The following is a 24,953-nucleotide window of genomic DNA, read 5'->3' on the forward strand; positions in this document are numbered from 1 at the left end:
CGCTCTGTAGGGATCCGCCGGAGCCTCGAGGAGGAAGGGCGACCTAGCGCCTCTCCCTTCTTGTAGGTCTACGGGGCCAGCAGGGCTCTGAGCAGATGGCCCTGCCCGTGGGTTTGTGGCCTCCAAGCTGGAGCCCTGGGCTCCGCTTTCCTCGCCCGGCTCTCGGCCAGCGGACGTTTGGAACGAGGGCGTACGGTTTGCCGAGGCGCGGGGCTGCAGATTCTAAGAACGTGCTAAGGCTGGGCCAGCGCTTCCTTCCTGCGACCATACTTAAAAACTACAGGGCGCGCGGGGTGGGTGGGGGGGGCGCTTTGGCCACACCACAAGGTGCCTCCAGCTTTTCAGTAACGCTCCCAAGGAAAGGGCAATGGGGGCCAAGAGCATCTGCATTGCAGAGAGGTGGGCTTGGGAGGACCACAGAGCCAGATCCACGAGCTCTTGTAGGTCACCAGGCAGGCAGGCAGGCCTAAGGGATATGGTGTGTGTGGGGTCCCTTCACCTCTTAGCGACAGCTTCTAGATTAACTTTATTCATTCACTAGGCGGGCAAGGCTGCCCTAAGCTTATTTAGGCCTCAGCGAGGCGTTCTTTCAGAAAACAGAAACAGACAGTCCAGCTAAGGGAGATCGACCCATGATGGCTAAATTTAGATTTGCAGTTTAGTCTGAATGGGCCCCATTTTTACTGAGGTAATTCTCATCATCACGCTATTTGCATCACCTGGCAACAGTAGGCCAAAGGTCAACTTCCTAATCCTCAGGGCCTTTGTAATTGGATATATGGGTCATGACTCCTTGAGCTTCGTATCAGATTTTTTTTTTTAAGATTTAATTATGTATACAACATTCTGCTTCCATGTATTATCTGCACACCAGAAGAGGGCACCAGATCTCATTACAGATGGCTGTGAGCCACCATGTGGTTGCTGGGAATTGAACTCAGGACCTCTGGAAGAGCAGTCAGTGCTCTTAACCCCTGAGCCATCTCTCCAGCCCGTATCAGATGTTATATATATTTACATTACAATGTAATATATGAAGTAGCAATGAAAAGTTTCATGGTTGTGGGTCACCACAATATGAGGAACTGTACTAAAGGGTCTAAGCATTAGGAAGGCTGAGAACCCTGTTGTAGTGGGTGGTGTCATCCCTGGGCAGGGGATCCTGCAGCTTATAAGAAAACAGGTTTGCTTATTTATTTAATGGTTACAATAGACATTTGTTTAAAGCAAGGGATCTGCAGGGCAAATAACTCTTGGATTGTGATTCAGGTTGAAACAACTTCTTGAAATATGCTGAGACCAGGGTCATCCACAGACCTCAATGACATGCTAACTTCTTGGCCCATTCTTTTTTCTTTCCTCTTCCGAATAACCTCTTTGAGATAGGGTTCAAGATAGAATTTGTCCTCCTCATATTTTGTTCACTGCTCCTTAGGCAAGATCTGATGCCCGCATGGTCAGGTCCAGGGCTCTCTTAATTTGAAGCATTCTGTCATCACATCTTCAGCCTCATACATTGTATCATCTGTCATTAAACCCAGCTTGTTGAAGCCTGCAGCCTTATAATACCATTTTCAAAAACCATCCAGCTGCTTGCTTGTGACAGGCTGCCTATTTTTGGGTTTTTGTTTTGTTGAGACTCTGTTTCTCTGTGTAGCCCTGGCTGTCCTGGATCTCACTCTGTAGACCAGGCTGGCCTCGAACTCACAGATCCGGCTGCCTCCTCCTCCTGAGTGCTAGGATTAAAGGCTTGCGCCACCACCCAGCTCAGACTACATTTTGAAAGAAGATTTATTATGAGTGTTGGGCCTGGTGCCCACAAGCCAGAGAGGGCCCAGGACCCCCTAGAACTTGTCACGGATAACTAGCCTACAGGTGCCAGGAACCAAACCACTCCTCTGGAGAAGTGCTAAGCCATCTGCAGCTAGCTCCCTTCAAGTTCAATTTACAGAACGTTAGCCACAGTTGACACTATTACAAACTGTCAGTCTTCACAGGTCCACCTTCCACACCCCTGGGGCTTAGCATCTTTGACTCCATGTTGCTGAACATCAAACCTGGGGGCTAGCATCACAAATCACAAAAAAAAGGCAGGTGGCATTTCCTAACCCAGAAGCTATTTTACTAGTGCTACATACATCTTAAAATATCTATTCTTGCTGGGTAGGGGTGGTGCAAACCTTTAATCCCAGCACTCGGGAGGCAGAGGCAGGTGGATGTTAGTTTGAGACCAGCCTGGTCTACAAGATCAAGTTCCAGGACAGACTCCAAAGCTTCAGAGAAACCCTGTCTGGAACCCCACCCCCCACCCCCCAAAAAAATCTATTCTTGAAACCAGGGAGAAATGAAAATATTAGTATGGCTGCCCCAGCCACCCCCTCCAGTGCTGGAATTACAAGCGTGAGCTACTGTTTGTGGCCTTCTCTGTAGGTGCTATGGAACTCAGGTCCTCATGCTTCTGAGGCATCTTAGACCACAACTGCAGACAGATCTAGCAGGGACTAGTTATCTACCTTGACCAGTTAAAAAAACAAGCCTCATGGTACATGCCTTTAATCGAAGCACTTGGGAGGCAGAGGCAGGTGGATCCCCAAGTTCAAAGCCAGCATGGTCTAGAGTGAGTTCCACAGCTACACAGAAACTCTTGAAAAATAAAAGAACAGAAAGCCCCATGATGTTAGGGAGATGGCTCAGAGGGGGAAAGCACTTGTGATGCAAGTATGAGAACCTGAGTCTGAATCATCAAAACCCACACAAAAAGCCAGGCATGCCTGGAGCCCCAGCACTGGGAGCTCACAGCCAGTCAGCCATCCTAGACAAAGGGCAAGGCTTCTTAGAGAACAGAGCACCAGACACCAGCAAACACCCACCCCCTCTCTTTTTATTTTCTCTTCTGTTTACTAGGTCACCTCTACCACAAAGCTAATTGTCTTAATGGCCGAGTTCTTTGCTCAATTTTCCATACTCGGATCATTAACAGAAAGTAATGTTTGTGTGCTTGAAAAGACCAGAGCACAAAGTGCTAATTGTGGGCTGGGAACTTTCCTCATCATTAAGGGATAAAGGAGGGAGGAAACATCCCTGTAGCGAATACAGTTGTACAAATGAAAGACTCCTTCCTGTCTAGTAGAGCCCACAAGCCAGTCTGCTTCCTTTACTGAGATGGCCTTCCTCTCTCGGGTGCCTGGCTTGGAACTGGAGCAGGCTTAAAGATATAGAGCTCTGCTGTGCTTGCAAAAGGGCTCCCGGTCAAGTGTAAACTACAATTGTGATGGCAAGTGCAATCATCACTGCTCATTCCAACTTTTAGCCATGGACCCAACCACTCTGTCGTGTGCCCAGTTTCCTGCATAGCAGACAGGATTATCACAATCCAGGGGAGCAGGGAGTCCCCACAGTAGACAAGACACCAGAGATAAGAAACTTTTATTTGTAGCTCCCGAGAACACAGTTGCTGAGGGACAGGACTACGCTCTAATCTGACTAGCTCAATGAGAGCAGACACAGATGCTTCACTGTTCGATGGCAGTAGGCACAGGGGTTTCCGAAAGAAAAGTGTTTCTGTAAGAACCTTGTCCAGGGAGAGGACACCTGCATATGACAGTGCCAGGGACACTCAGCTCCCTGACCAAGTTCAATGCTCCGCTTGCCTTCCCCAGAGCAGACACTATTGAACAACAAAAAAAAAACAAAAACAAAGAAACTCTGCTCTTGGATTCTCTTCCACTTCATTAGATTTTCCGTGTCTGCTCAGGATAAGGAGCAGGCTGATGATGGCAGACAGTGAATGCCATGTCATTTATCCACGGGCTCTGTCTTCCTGCTATCTCATTGAGTCCTCCTCACCAGCCTTGTAGAGACTTCCTAGCTGCAGCCTATTCCAGGCTGATACACTGCTGTGTAGGTCCAGGGTCAAGGCAGCTCCAAGTTAGTCATCGACTGTGATGTTCCGGAAGAGGTAAGCCATGGACTCGCCATTGTGGATTCTCCGGATCGCCTCAGAAAGAATCAAGCTGATGTCCACAGTCTTTATCTTGGGACATTGCAGTTTCTGGAGCTCATGAGGGACAGTGTTTGTCACCACCACCTAGTTACAAAGCAATGGAGAGTACACAATTACTCTTGTGTCAGGAAGTAGCTAGCTACAAAGAAAAGCATATCTAACATTTAATTTAATGCCCTGAGCTCAAGCAAGCTCAAATGTTTGCTCCAGAGGGCTCCCTTTAGTGGTACTGGGAGCTGGACACTTCACACATGACAGCTGAGTGTGCTCCACTGAGCTAGAGCTCAACCTTGGTTTTCCCCTTGAGGAGAGTCTTGATATGTAACCTAGACTGGAGTACAAGTAATTCAACTCTCAAGTGCTGGGGTTACAAGCATCAGATCCCATCTAGCCAAGGTATAGGTTTTTACAAATTGAGCATCCACTGGCTCAGAACTGAAGTCCTGAGACTGTCCAGCCCCACTCAAAACTATCACCAGGGACGATTTCAAGTATCAAATGTGACTATTTTTAACACGAAGATGCAAACAAAACTTTATACACAAATCCCAATTCCTAAACCTACATTTGCCTGAACAAGGCTGCTAGCAAAAAGTACTGTTGGACAGGTAGGCATCCTAGCCACCCAACTTAACACCAAGTCACTTTAACATTCCCAGAAACTACAGCAGCAACCTGGCCTCAACCTGAGTTCTAACCCTTTAAAGCAGACACACCTCATCAATGGAGGACTCCTCAATCAGACGGGGGGCTTCAGCGGACAGGATGCCGTGTGTAGCCATAACATAGATCTTGTATGCGCCTCTCTCTTTCAGGATCTCTGCAGCAGCCACAAAACTCTCCACATCGTCAATAATGTCATCCTGCAAGGAGAGACTGTTTCAACCATTCCACCCCAGCTGAGAAAGACACGCGTCTCTGCTGCAGATGGCTTCAGCACTGTGAGAACACATGCCTGGCCCGAGATGTGAGCATCTTGGGACAGCCAGAGTGGAGTGTGTCAGCAGAAGCAGTGAGGCTCCTAGTACCTAGGTATGTGTGACATGGCAGCTCAAGCTGTCAGGGAAGCTTCCTTCCTTCAAACTCCTGACTCACTCCATAGAGTCAGCATGTAGCTTATTTTGTCCCAAGAGAAGGTGACATGAAAGGAAGATAAAGGGAGCAGCTGCTGGTGTGGCTTTCCTTCTAGTCCAGTGACAGCAGCCACAAGCCAATGCAAACCTAGGCTACACTGGAACGCTTGGTCCCTTGGTGACAATTGCAAAGGATCATCTTATGGTCCTGAAGTGAGCTGGTCTGGGAGGACCCCTAAGATGAAGGTCATGGTGCCCAACTGTCCTATGGGAGGTACTGGGCTTTAATTTGTCAGCTATGTGTTAATTTCTAGTCACTGACGTAAAGATTGTTACTTTTTTTTAAAGGGGACTGAGTAAGGAAGGACAATGGATCCAGTGGAATCCACCGTCACGCTGGGGCCCCCACTGACTAAGCCACCAGTGTCACCTCTGTGCATGAATGATGACGACGCATCCATACCACTATGATTGCAATCCGTCCTCCGACGTCTCCAACCACTGTGATTGGTGGCTTCTCTTTGGCCATCATCACTAGCAAAACAAATCACAAGACCCCAGTTAGTTGGATGACCAGATAAATGTAATCATAAGCTGGTGGCCAGCTACAGTACAGACGACACCACCTGACACAGATCCCTCTCGACTGACTCACTCAACAATCAGAGCTGGCTGGAGCAACACTGCTCACAGAAACGGGGGGGGGGGGGGGGGGGGGGGGCGCAAGACAGAAAAGTGACTTAAATTTTCTAATAGCGACATCAAGTAAAACCAGAAGGCAGAACTGGAGAGGAGCTGCTCCTGTGGAGTACTTGGGTTCATCCCCACATCACATCATAGTTTACATCCACCCAGGGTCAGGAGGTCCCAGTTTCTCTTTTGACCTCTTGGAGCACCAGGCATGCACATGGTACACACACAGACAAAACATTCATGCACATATAACTAAAAAATTAAATAAAATAATAAAATAAAAATAAAATGCAAAGGTAAATTTGATATTTTATATAGCATACTTAAAACTGTATCACATCAAAATCTTTAAAAAAAAATAGGGGGCTGGAGAGACGGCTCAGAGGTTAAGAGCACTAACTGCTCTTCCAGAGGTCCTGAGTTCAATTCCCAGCAACCACATGGTGGCACACAACCATCCGTTATGTGATCTGGTGCCCTCTTCTAATGTTCAGATATACACGGAAGCAGAATGTTGTATACATAATAAAAAAAAAAAAAAAAGCTGTACCATATCAGCTGAGCGTTGGTGGCACACGCCTTTAATCCCAACACTCAGAGGCAGGCAGATCTCTGTGTGTTCGAGGCCAGCCTAGTCTCCAGAGCGAGTGCCAGGATAGGCTCCAAAACTACACAGAAACCCTGTCTCGGGGTGGTGGTGGTGTACCATATCAATCTACAATTACAATTAGTATTAAAATGCACTAAATGAGGTATTTTCTGTTTTTTTGTTTGTTTTTTTTTTTTTTTTTTTTTTTTTGGTAGCCACCACTATCTGGGCTCATTCTGAACATCATTTCCCATCAGAATCAGGGCCGTCACGATTGCCCTGTACAAAGGTTAGCAGCCTGGCGTGGTGACAGACGATGAGAGGGAGACTGGAGGGTTGAGAATTTCAGGCCAGCCTAGGGCACACATCAGGAACGCATCCCAACAGACCGCGCCTCTAGTGTGGTGGTATGAAGTGGCCCCGGCTCGGGGGGGGAGGTTGAGGCCTTGGGGGGAGGTTGAGGCCTTGGGGGGAGGCTGAGGCCTTGGGGGGGTTGAGGCCCTGGGGGGAGGTTTGAGGCCCTTGGGGGAGGTTGAGGCCTTGGGGGGAGTTTGAGGCCTTGGGGGGAGGGCTGAGGCCTTGAGGGGAGGTTGAGTCCTTGGGGGGAGGTTGAGTCCTTGGGGGGGGAGGTTGAGGCTTGGGGGGAGTGAAGGCCTTGGGGGGAGGTTGAGGCCCTGGGGGGAGGTTTGAGGCCCTGGGGGGAGGTTGAGTCCTTGGGGGGGAGGTTGAGTCCTTGGGGGGAAGGTTGAGGCCTTGGGGGGGAGGGGGGGGAGGCCTGAGGCCTTGGGGGGAGGCTGAGGCCCTGGGGGGAGGTTGAGGCCCTGGGGGGGGAGGTTGAGGCCTTGGGGGAGGTTGAGGGCCGTTTGAGGCGGGGCGGGAGGTTGAGGCCTTGGGGGGGAGGTTGAGGCCTTGCGGGGGAGGCTGAGGCCCTGGGGGGAGGTTGGTCCTGGGGGGGGTTGAGGCCTGGAGGGGGGAGGTTGAGGCCCTGGGGGTGAGGTTGAGGTTGGGGAGGTTGAGCCTTGGGGGGAGGCTGAGCCCTGGGGGGAGTTGAGGCCCTGGGGGGGAGGTTGAAGGCTTGGGGGGGAGGTTGAGAGGCCTTGGGGGAGGTTGAGGCCCTTGGGGGAGTTGAGGCCTTGGGGGAGGTTGAGGCCCTGGGGGAGGTTGAGGGCCCTGGGGGGGAGGTTGAGGCCTTGGGGGGAGGTTGAGGGGCCTGGGGGGAGGTTGAGCCCTGGGGGGAGTTTGAGGCTGGGGGAGGCTGAGGCCTGGGGGGGAGGTTGAGGCCTTGGGGGGGAGGTTTGAGCCCTGGGGGGGAGGTTGAGGCCCTGGGGGGGAGGTGAGGCCTTGGGGGGTTGAGGCCTTGGGGGGAGGTTGAGGCCTTGGGGGGGAGGTTGAGGCCTTGGGGGGAGGGAGCTTGGGGGGGAGGTTGAGGCCTTGGGGGGAGGTTGAGGCTTGGAGAGGCCTTGGGGGGGAGGTTGAGGCCTTGGGGGGGAGGTTGAGTCCCTGGGGGGGGAGGCTGAGGCCTTGGGGGGAGGCTGAGGCCTGGGGGAGCTGAGGCCTTGGGGGGGAGGCTGAGGCCTTGGGGGAGGCGGTGAAGCCTTGGGGGGGTGAGGCTGAGGCCTTGGGGGGGAGCTGAGGCCTATGGGGGGGAGCTGAGCCTTGGGGGGGAGCTGAGCCTTGGGGGGAGGCTGAGCCTTGGGGGGGAGGTGAGGCCTTGGGGGGAGGTTGGTCCCTGGGGGGGGAGGCCTGAGCCTTGGGGGGAGGCCTGAGGCTGAGGCCTTGGGGGGGAGGCTGAGGCCTTGGGGGGGAGGTTGAGGCCTTGGGGGGGAGGTTGAGGCAAGTGTTACTACTTCAGTGCCAAAGTCTGAGACAGGTGGGCAACACATTAAGACACCATCTTAAAAAGAGGACCAGAGTTCAGATCCCAGCACCCACATTAGATGGCTCATGAATGCCTGTAACTTCAGCTCCAAGGGATCCAAAACCTTTTTTGGCCTTTACAAGCACCCTCACATGTGCTCGTTCTCGCTTTCTCTCTCTCTCTGGAAAAAGGAGGCCAGGCATGGTGGTACATACTAGTAATCCTAGCACTTGGGGGGGGGGGGTTTGCGAGGCTGAAGGAGAACTTCAAGCCCAGCCCAGGCTGCAAAGCAAGACTGTCTCAAAACAAGCACCTGTCAACAGTTGTGAGAGTAGAGGCTAAGTCTGATGAGAAATGGGCATTCACAATACAGTACCATCAACAAGTAAAGAGAGTAACTTTCCTAGAAGGAAGCCTGCCAGGCACCATCTTAACTAAGACACTCAAATCAGCCTCTCCAGCAATGGGACACCACGTGTTTCCTTCGGCATTCCAGCCAAATACCTAGATTTGAATCTAAGCATGAGAACATAAACAAATCCCAATTAAGGGATAGTCTACAAAATAACTGGTCTGTGTTGCTCTACAGTATTAAGGTCAGAGACACAGAAAGAAGGAGCCATTCTGGATTAAATGAGGCCACAGAAACGCCAACTGAATGCAATGTCCAGCCACAGGTCAGACCCTGGGCCAAACAAAACAAAGGCTCTGAGTGAGAATCCCAGTGTCACTGTGCATTCATGGGTTTAGGGTAAAAGGGCAGCAGAGCCACAGCTCAGGCTCAAACCAACCACACGACAACAGGGTCAGATCTAAAAAAGAAGATCCGGATGAAGAGAGCAGTACATATCTGCACTCTTTCACAGCCAAGTGTCCAGAAAAAAAAATTAAATTAAATTAAAAGCACATAACATACTTGTTATATAAAAAATATAGAAAACTAGCAATGAAAAACAACAGCCAGGAGGTGGTGGTGCAGGCCTTTAGTCCCAACACTCAGAAGGCAGGGTAGGTGGATCTCTGTGAGTTCAAGGCCAGCCTGGTCTACAGAGTGAGTTCCAGACAGCCAGGGCTACACAGAGAAACCCTCATCTCAAACAAAGAAAAGTGAAATAACAGCATTAATGGGTCGGAGAGTCCACACAATTGAACTGGGCCTCCCAAACCAACCCCATCAATCTTTTGTTTCTGAAGCACAGGAAAGAAGAACTGTTTCAAAAGAATCTTTCCTCTAAACATCTTAAGGCTTGTTGCTGTATACACTTGTCAGAGTCTGTGGAAGTGAACTGCTGGCACATTTGGAGTAGGAGGAGCAAGTTAGTCAGGTATCAGGTCAAAGAGCTACCCTACTAAACGAAATGGTAAAGGTGCCTGATACCAAAGACTGTGTCACTTGCCAAAATACAACCGAAGGCTTTGGACTCCATACCATCACATACAGCTGTTTACTAAAGCTGGACGTTTTTAACACAAGCTCTGTCCTGCCCACACTGCAAACGTGTCCTAGAACACCTAACCTTCCTTATAAAAGTGAAGTCGAGCCAACACCACTCGATAATTTAGAAATAAGCATCACCAAGAGCCTGTGCCCTACACCCCACTGGTAATTCTTTTTTTTTTTGGGGGGTGGGGTTTCAAGACGGGGTTTCTCTGTGTAGCTTTGGAGCCTATCCTGGCACTCGCTCTGGAGACCAACCAGGTTGGCCTTGAACTCACAGAGATCCATCTGCCTCTGCCTCCCGAGTGCTGGGATTAAAGGCATGCATCACCAATGCCCGGCCCCACTGGCAATTCTTGCCATTCACGCTATTCCGATTTTCTTCAGTTTACCAATGAAAACACAGAGCCAATCTTACAGGGCAGCTCCAGGCCCGGGTGCACAGTGGCGTTCTTGACCATGGGGGGCGAGTGTCGACCGTCGTCCATGTCCAGCTCTGTGCACTGCGCTTCTCCGTGGATCACAGCCAGCCCCAGGCGCAGTCTCTCGGCATAGGACTGAGCCCTGAGGGGAAGACAATGGTTGGCAATGGTGACACCGATGGGAAGAATGCCTGGCCCAAGGTACCACTCTAGTGATCACAAAACAGTCAACCTTTGAAGGAGGCACAAGAGTCATTTCTATAAGCCAGGCCAGAAGAAAAATACCTCAAGGGCTACCACTGGATTCTAGATAGTTTGGGTTTCTTTTCTCCCCAATATTCTATAAAGCCATTCCTAAAACTTTGCTCAAATGATATTTCAAAATCAACTTCAGGCTGGGGGCATGGCTGAGTTGGTAGAGAGCTCACTTGGCATGACAGAGGCTCTGGTTTGATTCCCAGTAAGTACTACGTAAACAGGGCATGGGTGGCACTCGAAAGCAATTGTAGCACTGGAGAGCAGAAAGATCAGGAGTTCAAGGTCACCCTCGGCTACAAAAAGAGCCTAAAGCAGCCTGGGATGCCTACACGATACACTATCTACAAAACAAAACAAACAAAAAACCCAAATAGGACCACTGACTGAAAGTGTTCACAGCCTCACTGTTTTCCTGAAAACCTGAAGAATTCCATTTCCTCCCAGAGGAAAACTAACACTGTGCTTGAGGCACCCACGATGTTTAGAGTGGTAAGATGAAGCTGCTGAACGGATGTGAACCATGAACTTTTACTGGCCATGTATGATAGTCCTGGGTTCCCACACTGACTTTGACTTCAGAAGCAACCATAGGGGATAGAAATATCTGGAATATTTACCTTTTTGCAGCATCAGGAGACTTAGCTACAATGACTGCATTTCTGTAATTTGGAATCTAGATTTGGAGGAAAAATAAAAAAACACTGAAACATTATTAAAAAAGGATAACACCTAAATCTGGATACTGGTCTAAGATTTCTAATAATCCACAATAGTGATCAATGTGCTGGAGTTCATGCTGACGTTCTCATTATCACCATCAACTCACTGCTGTAAAAGCTCTGACTGCCACATTGAGACAAAACTGTTGAAGCCTTCATTCTAGAAAACATAAGGATAAAAGTACTGAGGGAAATGTTCTGACTAGATGCTGAGTCTATCTGGCAGCGGCAGGCATTGAGCCTCAGGGAGAGCTCTGTCTTGGGTGGGATTTGCCTTTCATAGCATGTCTCTGAGGACAGGACATGGGGCATGTCTCTGAGGACAGGACATGGGGCATGTCTCTGAGGACAGGACATGGGGTCTGCTGGCGGCCGCTCACTTCCTCCTGGATATACTGAAGCAGGAAAGGTGAGGCTCTAAGGTTGTCCACTGGAAAGCTGAAAAAGCCTTGTATTTCCTTTTGGTGAAGATCCATAGTGATTATGTGAGTTAAACCTGAAATTTTAAAACAAAAAATTACAAAGTTCTCCCTACAAGTTAACGGCCACAGTGGACACAAACTAGGTGTTCCTGCTTCCTCCCAGAACACTGAAGGCAGGGGTACTGTGAACTAGGGACGCAAACTATTGTTAGTCTTAAAGGGGTGTGCTCTCTGCATTACCATCAGTGTGGTCAAAAGAGAAAAGTCAGATATCAAAATACAAACATGGAAAAGCAGGCCCTCATAAAAGACTGTAAAATAAAATTGCTAGAGACTATGGCTACCTCAAAAAGAAGGTGAAGCAGACCAACCCAAGAGATCCACAGGACAAGCGTGAGGCCCTGACTCGTCCCGTGATTCCCAACACCATGAAGGATGGTGTGAGAGCTTTCTCAGAAAGTGACATCTACAAACACAGTGCTCACGTCACTGGTCTCCCAGACCAAAGAACCAGTACTCTTAACAACACCAGACAGGGAAACCTCAGCCACTGTCCAATGTTATTCCGACAGGAAGCACAGGCTGCTCTCTCTGCACAGAAGGAATTGTAAACTGCTACACAGAAAAGCAGTGAGAGCTAGGGAAGAGTAAAGAAACACTAAGAAAAACGCTCATCAACTAATTCGTCTAATTCAGGCAAACAGCCTGAAGCTTGAGAGGTCACAAGGATGACAAGCCTGACAATTAAAATATAGACAACAAGATGATGCCAAAGTAACACAACAAAAACAGATCAGAGCTGGGCGTTGGTGGCGCTCGCCTTTAATCCCAACACTCAGGAGGCAGACGCAGGCGGATCTCTGTGAGTTCGAGACCAGCCTGGCCTACAAGAGCTAGTTCCAGGACAGCCTCCAAAGCCACAGAGAAACCCTGTCCCGAAAAACAAAACAAAACAAACAAACAAACAAACAAAGCAGATCAAAGGAAATGCTAACACATTCCCCTATAGAGACAGAGGGGAACACTAAGAATTTAACCACTCAGCTCCTATGCCCCTTCCAAACAATGTAAAAGGAAACAAGATGTCATTAGTCAGCACACAGAGAAACAGGTCCCAAAGCAGATCTGCACTAGGGCGAGGGCGTGTCTAGTGCTGGGACCCCAGCACCTCTGCTCACTCACCAGCCTTTGCCAGCATGGACGCCAGGAGTTTGCACACGATGGAGCCTCTCTTCCTCATCTTGCTTTGCTTGCTGTAGGGGAAGTAGGGGATGACACCGATGATATTCCTGGCACAGGCAGTCTTCAGTGCATAGGCCATAATCAGTAACTCCATCACAGCTGTATTCACGTCTCTAAAACAGTAAACACTGTCTTGGAGTGAAACCTACATATATTAACAGCTTCAGCCACTTAGCAGGGCTGAGACATCAGGTAGGCAGGCATGTCACCATCACACTGGTTTGTGACGGCCCCTCATGAGCACAGGGAAAGAGCTGTAACTACTCTTTTTAGCTGAGTCAGGTATAACTGGTCATTCAAACCTACAGCAGTAACCCCTCTCTCATCTTTGCCAGCACCCATAGTTGACACCTGTTGGCACTCAGCCAGGGAGTCTGAGGTAGGCCATGGCTGTCATTAACAGAAGTAATTTGTCTTGCAGGGAGGTGGAAGAGACTGGGGACGTCTTGGAACTTTTCACAAGCCCGCTTGTCCTTTCTTCCCCTCAAACACTCCTCACAAAGACACAACAAGGAAACATAACCTTGAAGCGCTTGTGAGAAAGGCTGTCCCTGTGGGAACTGATGCCACTCGGCAGAGGGTGACCAACCTTTCTGGAAGATCTCAGTCTCCCCCATCTCTCTGGCAGATGCCACTCTCTCTCTCAAGCACTGTCTCTCTGGGGTCAGCAGGCTTTCCGGGTACACTTCTAGAGCAGCCAGCTGGGCTGTCCATATGAAGAAACGTGTACCACCACCAGCCAGCAGAACCAAACAAGGTCATCTGCAGGACGGCCAGGCTACTCCCATCTCTTCCCCGTCTCCCCGACACAGGGTCTGTATACACTGCCAGGCAGACCTGGAACACACCATGCTGACCAGGCCTCTTTTGAAGACAGATTATCTAGGATTCAGCAGTTGCAAGGACTGCCTCTCACTGACAGTTTTATTCTTCAATATTAAACTCATGAAACTCCCAAATAAGATAATCACAAATTCAGGAGACTAATGAAGACAAAGAAGCTTCTAATACAATTTGGATTGTGAGCCAGGCATGGTGTGCACTTTTTTTTTGTTGTTGTTGTTTTGTTTTTTTTTGTTTTTCGAGACAGGGTTTCTCTGTGTAGCTTTGGAGTGTGTCCAGAAACTTGCTCTTGTAGACCAGGCTGGTCTTGAACTCAAAGAGATTCGCCTGCCTCAGCCTCCCGAGAAGGTGTGCACCACCACCGATCAGCGGTATGCACATTTTAACTCAAGCACTGGGAGGAAGAAATAGGGGGATCTTTGTGAGTTCAACAGAGTCTACAAAGAGTTCCAGGACACAAACACGCTGAAGCCTTGTTCCCGCCGGAAATAAATTAAAAAGGAACAAACAAACAAACAAAACAGTTCTGCAGAAAGGGACACAGGCATAGAGAAAAGGCAAAGATGGTGTTTTTTTGTTTTGTTTTTCCCCGAGACAGATTTCTCTGTGTAGCTCTAGCTGTCCCAGAACTTGCTCTGTAGACCAGGCTGGCCTTGAACTCAAGAGAGCCACCTGTCTCTCCCTCCTGAGTAGGGGACCACCAGCAAGATAACATAAAAAAAAAAAAAAAAAAAGACAAAAATTCCCCCAATGAAGAGAAAACTCCCATCTCTTTTTCTACAGACTGGGACTTACCATTTCCTACACAATGGTTCTATTTCCAGTTTTCTTCCCAGTAACATAAAAAATTCAACACCCAAGGTCAAGCATGGTGATGCAATGCCTTTAGTCCCAGGCTCTCAGGCAGAGGCAGGTAAATTTCTGTGAGTTGAGGGGAGCATAGTTTAGTCTATGTAGGAAGCTCCAAGCAGCAAAGGCTATGGAGACCCTGTCTTCAAAACAAAAACAAAAACCAACCTACCAACCAACCAGTAACATCCTCTAGTCTTCAACCTGTATTGATCTGGAAAGTGACAATGGGGCCTTTGTCATGCTGGCTTTATCCACCACTGAAATACCAGACAAACTAAACAAAGGCAGTTGTTTTGAGGCTAGCAGGGTTGAGAGGACTTGGCAGGCAGCCTCTGCTTTGTTTGTCTGTTAAGAATGTTCCAAGTTCGTCCTTCTGGCTCTTGTAATCATTATGTATAAGTAGGACACACTTAACTATTTCACCAACATTTTTTTTTCTTTAGGGTAATTATATTCTGTATTAGACTCCACTCTTACTACTCTATCATTTTCAATAAACAAAAAATTAATTTGGGGTAGGGAAATGAGACACAATATACTTATTAAACTGCTTGGACCTGAAAGCACTAGAATACAGTCATGGGGTGGGATTTACCCCAGCCCACTCCAACAACTGATTATCTGTAACAAGTGAGTCCTATGTGGGGTCTTCTTCTTCTTCTTCTTCTTCTTCTTCTTCTTTTTTTTTTTTTTTTTGGTTTTTGAGACAGGGTTTCTCTGTGGCTTTGGAGGCTGTCCTAGCACTCACTCTGTAGACCAGGCTGGTCTCAAACTCTACAGAGATCCGCCTGCCTCTGCCTCCCGAGTGCTGGGACTAAAGGCATGTGCCACCACCACCTGGCTCCCACTTCATTTTTTAAATCTTTATGTGTGTGTGTGTGTGTGTGTGTGTGTGTGTGTGTGTGTGTGTGTGTGTGTGTGTGTGTGTGTGTGTGTGTGTTTTGCATGTACGTATGTGTACCACTTGTGTGCCTGGAGTTATGGATAGTTGTCAACCACCATGTGGGTGCTGGGAACCAAATCCCCATCCTTTGCAAAAGCAACCAGTGCTCTTACCACTAAGCAGTGTTGCGATGACCATGCCCAGGCCTTGTTTGCAGGGCACATACAATGACAGCATGCCTACCCTCACTAACCCCTGGAGGCTTGCTTCTTTCCCCTCTAACATTTTAAAGTCACAGGAAATGGGGCAAGTCGGTAAAGTGCAGACCTGAGTTCAAACTCTGGGACCCACATGACAGAAAGAAAGACTCCCAAAAGTTGTTCTCTAACCCCTCCCCCCCCCCCCACACACACTGTGGTGCATGTGTGTGCACACAAATTTAAAAATGCAATTTAGTAACACATGGGGAGCTGGGAGAAGAAACAGGAAATACCTGGAGAGGTTGGGTTTTGCCTTGGCACTGCCTAACAAACACGGGAAAGAGAACTGTGACTTTTAAGTTCTCAAACAAACTCAACGAAGGGAAGCCATGTCCTCAAGGCCAGCACACATCTGTGCCCATGCGCCCTTTTCAAGGACAGTTTGGGCTACATACAGAGACCCTGTGTCTAAAAAAAAATCTCCTGGCAGTCAGTTGCCCCCTGTGAACTGCTCCAAGCACTTCATTATTTGATCATGTTGCTACCTTCCATCACCGTCCCAGGGTCACTGCACTGCTGGCTTAAATATTTGTTCTGAACACTCTTGGCTTCCATGAGATGCTAAGAACACAGATTGTGTAAGAGCAAACCTCAACCTCAAAGGACATTAGCAGCACTCTCCTATGCTAAGTAAGAACAGTTCTGGATGGCAACACCCAGGGAAGGACAGAGCAGGACAGACATGCAGGTCGGTTCTAGAGATCTTATCTCCACCCTCTGACAAGGGCCATAGTCTATGGTGATGGCCAAGGACCTAGGATTTCATGAAAGTTGTTTCCAGCTCCTGAGAAACTCTAGCATTCAGAGAGAAAGAGATGACAATGACAATACTGCTCACTGCCAAAGGATGAACTGAGGAGGCCCCAGGGCAGCTGTGTGAACATCAGTGCTCCCTTAGTGAAGGCTCTTCAAGCTGAGAAGGAGACAGAGGGCTGAGTGAGAACAAGCCGTCTGAACTTCTCAGGGAAGATATCTCCAGGCAGAGGAAATGTGAGAGAGGTCTAGGGCCAGCTGGCTCAGGAAAGTCAGCTGTCTGGTGGGGACAGTCTGGGTTAGAGCAGCAGGCAATATGAGATGCACACAGTAGGAGGCTTCCTTAAGGACAACAGTCAGGAGACATATAAGGCTGCAGAGGAGGAATGCAGGATCCATTTCCCCCGGTCTCCTGTATTTTGGACAGTGCTAGGCACTGAACCCAGGACCTTGTATACTCTAGGTAAGTACTCCACCACTGAGCTCAGTTAGTAACTGCTAACAATGATGACCCGGGTTAGATCCACTCCTAGGACTCATGGTAGAATGAGGAAAACTAATTCCTACACATTGTTCTCTGCTCTCCTCATGTACATGACACACGAAACCCTCACCTCCACTAAATGTAAAAAAAAAAAAAAAAAAAAAAAAAAAAAAATTGTTTTTTTTTTCCTAAGGCAGGGTCTCACTATGTAGCCTTGGCTGGCCTGGAACTTGTTATGTAGTGGCCTGAAACAGAGATCTACCTGTCTCTGCCTTCTGAGTGCTAAGATTAAAGATGTGTGCCACCATGCTTGGCAATTTCTTAACTTTCTGAAGCAGGTCTCACTAAGTTGCAGCCTAAGCAAAACTTGAACTTGTCCTTCTGCCTCAGCCTCAAGCCAAGCATGAATTTATAATTTAGAACAAAACAGTAAGAAAAATCAACCTTGGATTGCTGTTCACATGGAAAGGAAGTTTCTCAGAGGAAAACGGACTCACAGAGTGGTGTTAAGTCTTACCTGGGTATTGTCTGTATAATGAAAATATCTTGGCCACGAACAGACTCTTTGATTTCAACTCTTGTTTCTGAAACAAAACAAAGTGTTCAAGTTTAGACAGTTCATGGTGCAGTAACAGACAACAGCTGGGATAAAGAGGATTCTAAACAGCCCCATCTGGTGTAATTTAAGTCTTAACTAAAATACTCATACACAGAGAGGCCAGGCTGAGGGTAAAAGACAACAAAACCAACAAATGTGTCAAATACCCACCCCCCACCAAAATTCCAAAAGCTGTCACCAAAATAAAGACATGAACAAGGTACTGGGGAAAGTGTCTGTGGCAAATCAAGAAGCGAAACTGAACATCTGTTAGCCTTTTTTTTTTTTATTCCTTTTCTTTTCTTTTTCTGTTAGACTTTCAAATTACAGTGGCATGCTGAGACAGGCCGTGTGCTTGGTCCTGGAGAGGACCTGAACCAAGGTGATGAATAGGATCTCAGTCTGACCCAGCTTTCCACAGGATAGTCATGGAGAAAAGGCAAGAAGAGCAGCCTTACAGGAAGCTGCCAGCACATCGAGGGAGGGAGGGAGGGGAGGGAGGGAGGGAGGGAGGAGGGGGAGGGGGAGCACTAGAAGATGGCCATTGCCCAAACAGCCATGGTCACTCAGACCACTCGCCAAGAAGCCAAAGAGGGCTTTTCTTCTTAAACATGATAGGAACTGGAGGAAGGAGGAACTCACTCAGGCCAGCCTGCTCTGCAAAGTGAGTTTTAGGACAGCGAGGACTGTTACAGAGAAATCCTGTCTCAAAAACAAAACAGTCAGGCGGTGTTGTCACACACCTTTAGTCCCAGCACTTGGGAGGCAGAGGCAGGCGGTTCTCTGTGAGTTTGAGACCAGCCTGGTCTACAAGAGCTACTTCCTGGACAGGCTCCAAAGCCACAGAGAAATCCTGTCTCAAAAAACCAAACCAAACCAAAAGAATCCTTGCTGAAGCTTTTTGGGGGGCTGGAGACAGCTCAGCAGTTAAACGCACCAGCTGCTCTTCTGAGAACCCAGGTTCAATTCCCAACAAGCACATGGGAGCTCACAACTGTCTGTAATTACAGTTCTGGGGGGTCCAACACCCTCACATTGACATGACTGCAGACCAAACACCAATGCACATAAAAAATAAAACCATGTGACAGGAAAGCAAAGCTGGGGTGCGGGTGGCTGGCTACTGTGAGAAGGAAACGATGGTAGTGCAGGACTGGCAACAAGGAGACACTGGAAGAGCTTAGACTGACTCAGGCTGTATATGCAGAAGCAGAGCTCAGGATGTGACACATTCAACCAGGGGGAGTGGGCAGAGCCAGACCCCAAAGGACCCCAGTCTGACTGCTAAGCAAGTTCACTCTAGCCTGTGGTAGCACAGAGCTGAGCATCATAATCTAAAACCTTAAACCGAAAATCTTTCCAAGCCTGAAACCTCTGGGGTGCTGATGACACTCAACGCTTTAGAAATTCCTAACTAGTAGTCTATGCAAATGTTTCTAGATCTGTAAACTTCTAGTCCGACTTTCAGGTGGAGGGCACTCAACCTCAGATGAGGAACACTTGCATCTAAGTAGGCTTGGAAGTAGCTCATTAGTAAACCTTTCCCTGGTATCAATCCCTGCAACTAGTCGCCCATCACGCCTCCAAAAGACTTAAAAGTATTTTCACAGGCATAAATGAACAGATGGGCTAGAGGGAAGGTTATGGATACTTGGAACACTTCTGATGCCGCAGTTCCAGCGATAAGGAGACCTGCAGCAGTGATGAAGAGCAAGGAGAGCGTCCCTGTCATTTCCTCCTCTAGCCTCTTAACCCCAGCACCCACACTGGACACCAGGGATCTGATGCCCTTGCCTGGCCTCTCTGGAACACAGACACACAGACACAGACACACACCCACCCACCCAAAGAAAGCAGCTAGGGTTGAAAGCTCACTGAAGGACACATGATGCTAATTAAAACACATGACTTTCACATGTTCTGTTAGTGTGCATTCCTTCAACTATCCATCCAATTGTCCACTGTCTTACCTGGATCCCTAGACATTATGACACTAGGCTTGGTTTTGGTTTGTGAGGTAGGGCCTTACTTGGTAAGCCTGGCTGATCTGTCCATGTCATCATAACACCCCCCACTCCATCCCCCCGCAGAATGGGCTCAAACTCATGGCATTCCTCTTGCCTTAGCCTCAGTGCTGAGATTATAGGCAGGTACCACAACAACTGACTCTTCAATATCTTTTTCTGCAACAGATAAGAAGAGCAGAATGGGCTGGCGGTGGTGGTGCCACACCTTTAATCCCAGCACTCAGGAGGCAGAGGCAGGTGAATTTCTGTGAGTTCCAAGACAGGCTGCAAAGCTACACAGAGAAACCATGACTCAGACCCTCCCCTCCCCCAAAAGTAAGAGCTGGATGTCCTGAGGTACGTAGCTCTCCTAGATCATGACACAGTGTTAGTAGGACAGTCAGGTACCTTAAAGCATTCCTTGTGTTATACTTAGTTTTCTACACAACCCAGGGGGAAGCAAAACTGGGCCACTAACCCAGTGTGACAATCAGAATTTGAATGGGATGTGTGTCACCATTGTTATAATGCACGTGGGGGACCTTGGCGGATTCCATGGCAGTGGAGGTTGACCGAGGCGGGGTACAAACATGCCAAGCAGACAGAGCTTAAGTGAGAACTTTTATTAGAAGGGGGGGAGAGGTAAAGAGAGAGACAGAGGACAGAAGAGAAGAGGGAGACAGGAAAAGTCCTGTCTGCCCCAGGGGAACAGTGGGAAAGAGAGCATAAGTGGCTGGGGTCTGTCTTTTAAAGGGGTCCTTTGCACCTGTGTGTAGACTAGTGTCATAGAACCCTGGGCTGACCAGGGTACTGCCTGAGTGCATTCTGCCAGGTGGTGGAGCAGGCCCATTGTAATGCCCGAATCCTTACAGCCATCAGGTGTCTCTCCATCTGAGACAGGCTCTTTCACTAAACTTAGCTCACAGATACTCCTAGGCTGGTTGGCCTGTGAGCTCCAGCCAGGTGACAGATGTACAGCAAGGACTACTACCTCCTTCTCCCTATCTCCACCCCAGCAAAGGGGACTCCAGTCATTATTCCTAGCAACAGACTGTGTGTGCTATAATTCTATGTCCTAGTAAGTATAAGACATATTTACCAAATAGAGCGCAAAGGAGAAGAAAAACGAAAACATTCTGTACATCTCTCCTTTACTTATCTTAAAAACAACAGGACACGTGCATGGGAGGACAATGGACAGCATCTAGCTGCAAGGCCTGAGGACACCGACCTGGAACAGGCACCAGTGAGGAAAAGCACTCGATATTCGAGCCTGACGCCATGAGCTCTGTGTGTAGCACTGTGTGCACAGGCACACACAGGCACTCGGTGGCTGGTCTCTATAACCCAGCACTCCCACTGTGCACTCTAAGCAGCAGAAACAATAAGAGAGACCCTGTTCCAAAAGACAGGGAAGAACTGAGCCCCAAAGCTTGTCCTTTCACCTCCATGTGCACCACACCCAAGCACACCACCACCCAGGAAACACTAATTAGAGCACTATCTAATGCACAAGTACACCAGTTTTTAGCCAGGCGGTGGTGGCACATGCCTTTAATCCCAGCACTTGGGAGGCAGAGGCAGGCGGATCTCTGTGAGTTCGAGGCCAGCCTGGTCTCCAGAGCGAGTGCCAGGATAGACTCCAAAGCTACACAGAGAAACCCTGTCCTGAAAAACAAAACAAAACAAAACAAACAAACAAAAAACCCACCAAGCTGGGCATGATGGCGCACATTGTGGAATATAAGCTGAAGATGTGTCATGCCGTGGAACATGCTTTAATGCAAAGATGCGCTGCTTTCTTTTATGCTGCACTTGTCTAACTCTGTGAGGCTGTGTTACTTTGCCTGTCTAAAACAGCTGATTTGTCTAATAAAGAGCTGAATGCCCAATAGCTATGCAGGAGAAATAGGCAGGGCTGCCAGCAAAGAGAATAGAAGGAAGGAGGAGCAAAAAAGAGAACGCCAGGGACCCAGTCACACAGCCAGCAATGGAGTAAGAAGGGAAGGAAAGCATACAGAATTGAGAACCGTAAAAGCCCAAAGGCTAAAGATGGATCAGATTGGGGAGGGAGAGGGAACTAGGATTGACATGTAAAATAATCTTTCAGATGGATGGGATAATTTAAGAAATGCTGGCTAGAAACAAGTCAAGCTAAGGCCAGGCATTCATAAGAAAAAAGTCATAAGTCTTTGTGTATTTATTTGGGAGCTGGGCCCCCAAAGAGCAAAGGGTACAAATAAAAACCAACAACAATAGGTACATGCCCACAAACCCAGAACATGGAAGGCTAAGGCAGGCGGATAAGGAATTCAAAATCAAAGTTGGGTGGTGGTAGTGCACACCTTTAGTCCCAGCACTTGGGAGGCAGAGGCAAGCAGATCTCCGTGAGTTCAAGACCAGCCAGCCACAAGGAAACCCTATCTTGAAAAACAAAAAAAAATCATAACATCCTCAGCTGCTTAGCAGGTTCCAAACCAACAACAAGGGTTGATCCAGCAAGATGGCGCAGAGGGTGAAGGCACCAGCCACCAAGGCTGCCAACCTGAGTTTAATTCCTTGGATACCACATGGTGGAAACAGGGAACCAACACCCATGTGCTATTACTGGAGATGCAGAAGCAGGGTGACCATGAGTTTGAGGGGTTACACAGTGAATGCCTGTCTAAAAGATTTTAAATAGAAAAGGGGAAAGAAGCCAGTGTGGTGGTGCATGCTTGTAACCCGAGCACCAGGGAGACGAAGCAGGAAGACGAAGCCAGGCTAGGCCATGGGAGGTGCTGCCTCAAAGGACAACAAACCCCAAATTAAAAAAATACAAAAGACTTTAACTTACCTCCATTGGTCTCCTGGTACACAACAGATTTTCCCAATTCAGCACCAAGACGCCTATTACACAAGAAAAAGGGGGTCAGAGGGTTAATTAACCCAGCATTCTGAAAGCTGAGGCAGGAGGATTGTTGTAAGATAAAGGCCAGCCAGGATGACATAGCAAGACCCTAACTTGCTTAAAAAGAGAGAGAGAGAGAGAGAGAGAGAGAGAGAGAGAGAGAGAGAGAGAGAGAGAAAGAGAGAGAGCACACAGAGCCAGATAAATACAGCACAAACTCAACATACGAAGTAGACACTGCATTTCTAGGTATGTACTGTTTACTGGAATGTCATAGCTTTCTGAAGAATTAGCATAACAAAAGGCAAAACCCCAAGGTCACCTGTGCTAAATCTGACCCAATGTAAGCAAACTCAGGCTTCATGTTTGCCTTTGTAGTTTGCCTCAAGAAACACAGCAGTCAGGGTTTAGAAACAGAAAGCAAGCAGCAGAATGCAGAACTGCTTCCCTAGAGGCACCTAAACCCACTCCAAAGTCCAACTGGTAATAAAACAGGTGGAGCTAAGAATTTTTGAAATATAAAAATGGCCTTATATGTTCAAAGTCAAGCCATTCAAGCCTGCAGTTCAGGTACAAAGAGGTTAGCCTGAGCCATAGAGATCTTATCTCAAAACAAAAGCCAAGGACGGGTGTGGTGGCGGAGGCCTTTAATCCCAGTATTCCCGTGCCAGAGGCAAGCAAATCTCCAAGAGTTCAAGGCCAGCTGGGTGTGCTTTGTAAATCCCAGGACAGCAGGGGCTACAGTGAAAGCAAAGTGAGAACAAAGGCCAAACAGCAAGTTAAGCAACATATACATAAACACTAAAGGCGAGGACAAATGGTGCGTTTTGTTACGTATTTCTAAAAAGCTTACTTGAAAAAGGGGCATTAAGGCTCTTTATATCAGGGCTCTAGTTCTCTCCAAAAGAGAAAAAGGACCTTTGGGTAGGCAGGCGTTACCCGCGGGCCACTGGGCGGCCCTGCTCTGCAAGATTCACCTCCATTACTTCCCACCAAGCTCAGGCTCACGCTCCCATTCCTGTCCCCTAGAATCACTCCCGTTTTAGAGGCAACGTTAAACAAATCCAAAGAAACCAACCACGTTCCTCAGCCAGTGTCAGCGAGGTGACAACAGGCAAGCCTGGAAACACATCTCAGGGCCCCAAAGGTTCCCTGAGGTCAGAGGCTAAACGCACACACACACGCACAAGCACACAAGCACACACACAAGCACACCCCCCTAAGCCAAGACTTCTTTGTGCAACAGACCCAACAAACTTGGAACCGTGGCTCTCCCCGCTCAGCCCGCGGTTCCCTTCTCCCTGCCCTCCCCACGCCTTCGGGCTGAGGCTAACCCACAGCGCCTGTCGTTAGGGTCGGCTGGACCCGCAGGGAGCCGCTCGCGGGAGAGCATCTGATCCCCGGGGGCGGCGAGCAGGCGGCGGGCCAGCCCGGGAAGGACCCCGCTTACTCGGTGATGCGCTTGGCCAGCTCGGTGCAGTGGAGTTGGCCGAGAAGACTCGGTAGCCGGTGCGGGCGGCGTTCATGGCCGGCGGGGCGGCGGGGCGAGCCCGCGGGACGCGGAGAGCCGAGCACGCAGACAGCGGGGGCAGCAGCAGCAGCTTCCTGGGCATCCTCCGGCCCGAGGCGCGGGGACGGACGCGGGGACGGACGCGGGCGGGCGCAGCTGTGACGCCGACCGCGGCGACGCCGACTCCAGCCGCTCCTCTGGCACCGCACGGCCCCGCGCCAGGCCGCGCCCCTCCGCGGGACCGAGGCGGCAGCTAGAGCGTCCCCACCGCCGCCATCTTGGCAAAGGGCAGGGAGGTCGGTGTCGGTTCGGGAACCGCTTCTGACAGATGCGCCACTGGTCCGCGTGGCCGCTTGATTTTTGAGTCTCCCAGGACAGGTGTTTTAAGTGCAGGATTTGGGATGGTGCCGCCAAACTTAGGAAGTGGCCCCGGACGTTTTCACAACGTCTGCCAGGAGCCAAGATGTCCGCGGCGGGAGACCGGAGACGATCTAGCCTCGCGCCTCTATGGTAAACAAAGCGCTCTGCGCCCCGCCCCTCCCGCCCCCTCCCCCTCCCCGCGCGCGCGCGTGCGCAGACTGAGCTTTACTTTGAAAGCGGCGGACCGAGTGGTTTCGCGCTCGCTGCCGGCGCTAACGCCGCGCTGCCCCAGAGCCTGGTCACCGAGGCGTCGCCGCGACCCTGTCCTCGTGCCTGCACGTGAGGCACGGTTTCGCGGCCGCCAGTTTCTGCTCCGGCTTCTCGGTCACAGCAGTGCGCTCCCGCAGACTCGCGGGAGTGAGGCCGCCAGGTGCAGTTCTCATTCATTTGCCTTCGTGTCGGGAGGCCCGTGTCTCTGGATCTGGCCATCAGACTTTCCAAAAAGGGACCCCTAAAGAATCGGGGACTCCTCCTGGGAATGCCGCGTTCCCACGAAGATTTCACACGGCTCCCACGACTCGTCAGAGGGGTCAGTGCGGGGCGGGGCCGCCGAGGGCGCAAATCCTTGGCCCTCCTGGAAGACAGACTGGTGGGGCTCACTGGATCCCTTTGCCCTCTTCCCGATGTGGCCACGTTGGGTCTCTGATTTCTGCTTTCCACTTTCAATCCTCCCCCGCCCTGAAGAGGCCAGAAGAGGCGTGAGATCCCTGGACACTGGGACTCCAGTCTGGAAGCTG

The 24,953-nt window shown here is 49.5% G+C and overlaps 1 protein-coding gene across 1 annotated transcript; it reads right to left on the reverse strand.

Annotated features, from left to right (window-relative positions):
- Positions 1-3,408: 3,408 nt before the first annotated feature.
- Prpsap1 (phosphoribosyl pyrophosphate synthetase associated protein 1) lies at positions 3,409-24,011 on the reverse strand. Its single transcript, XM_027425588.2, is given in 11 exon segments — positions 3,409-4,087; positions 4,720-4,866; positions 5,540-5,610; positions 10,073-10,218; positions 10,952-11,007; positions 11,434-11,549; positions 12,658-12,830; positions 17,310-17,376; positions 22,233-22,285; positions 23,737-23,767; positions 23,770-24,011. Coding segments are annotated over 11 exon segments (1,149 nt in total). The 5' UTR covers positions 23,900-24,011; the 3' UTR covers positions 3,409-3,928.
- Positions 24,012-24,953: the final 942 nt, after the last annotated feature.

Source organism: Cricetulus griseus, chromosome 7, assembly GCF_003668045.3.
Source record: "Cricetulus griseus strain 17A/GY chromosome 7, alternate assembly CriGri-PICRH-1.0, whole genome shotgun sequence".
In the NCBI taxonomy this organism is placed as follows: domain Eukaryota; kingdom Metazoa; phylum Chordata; class Mammalia; order Rodentia; family Cricetidae; genus Cricetulus; species Cricetulus griseus.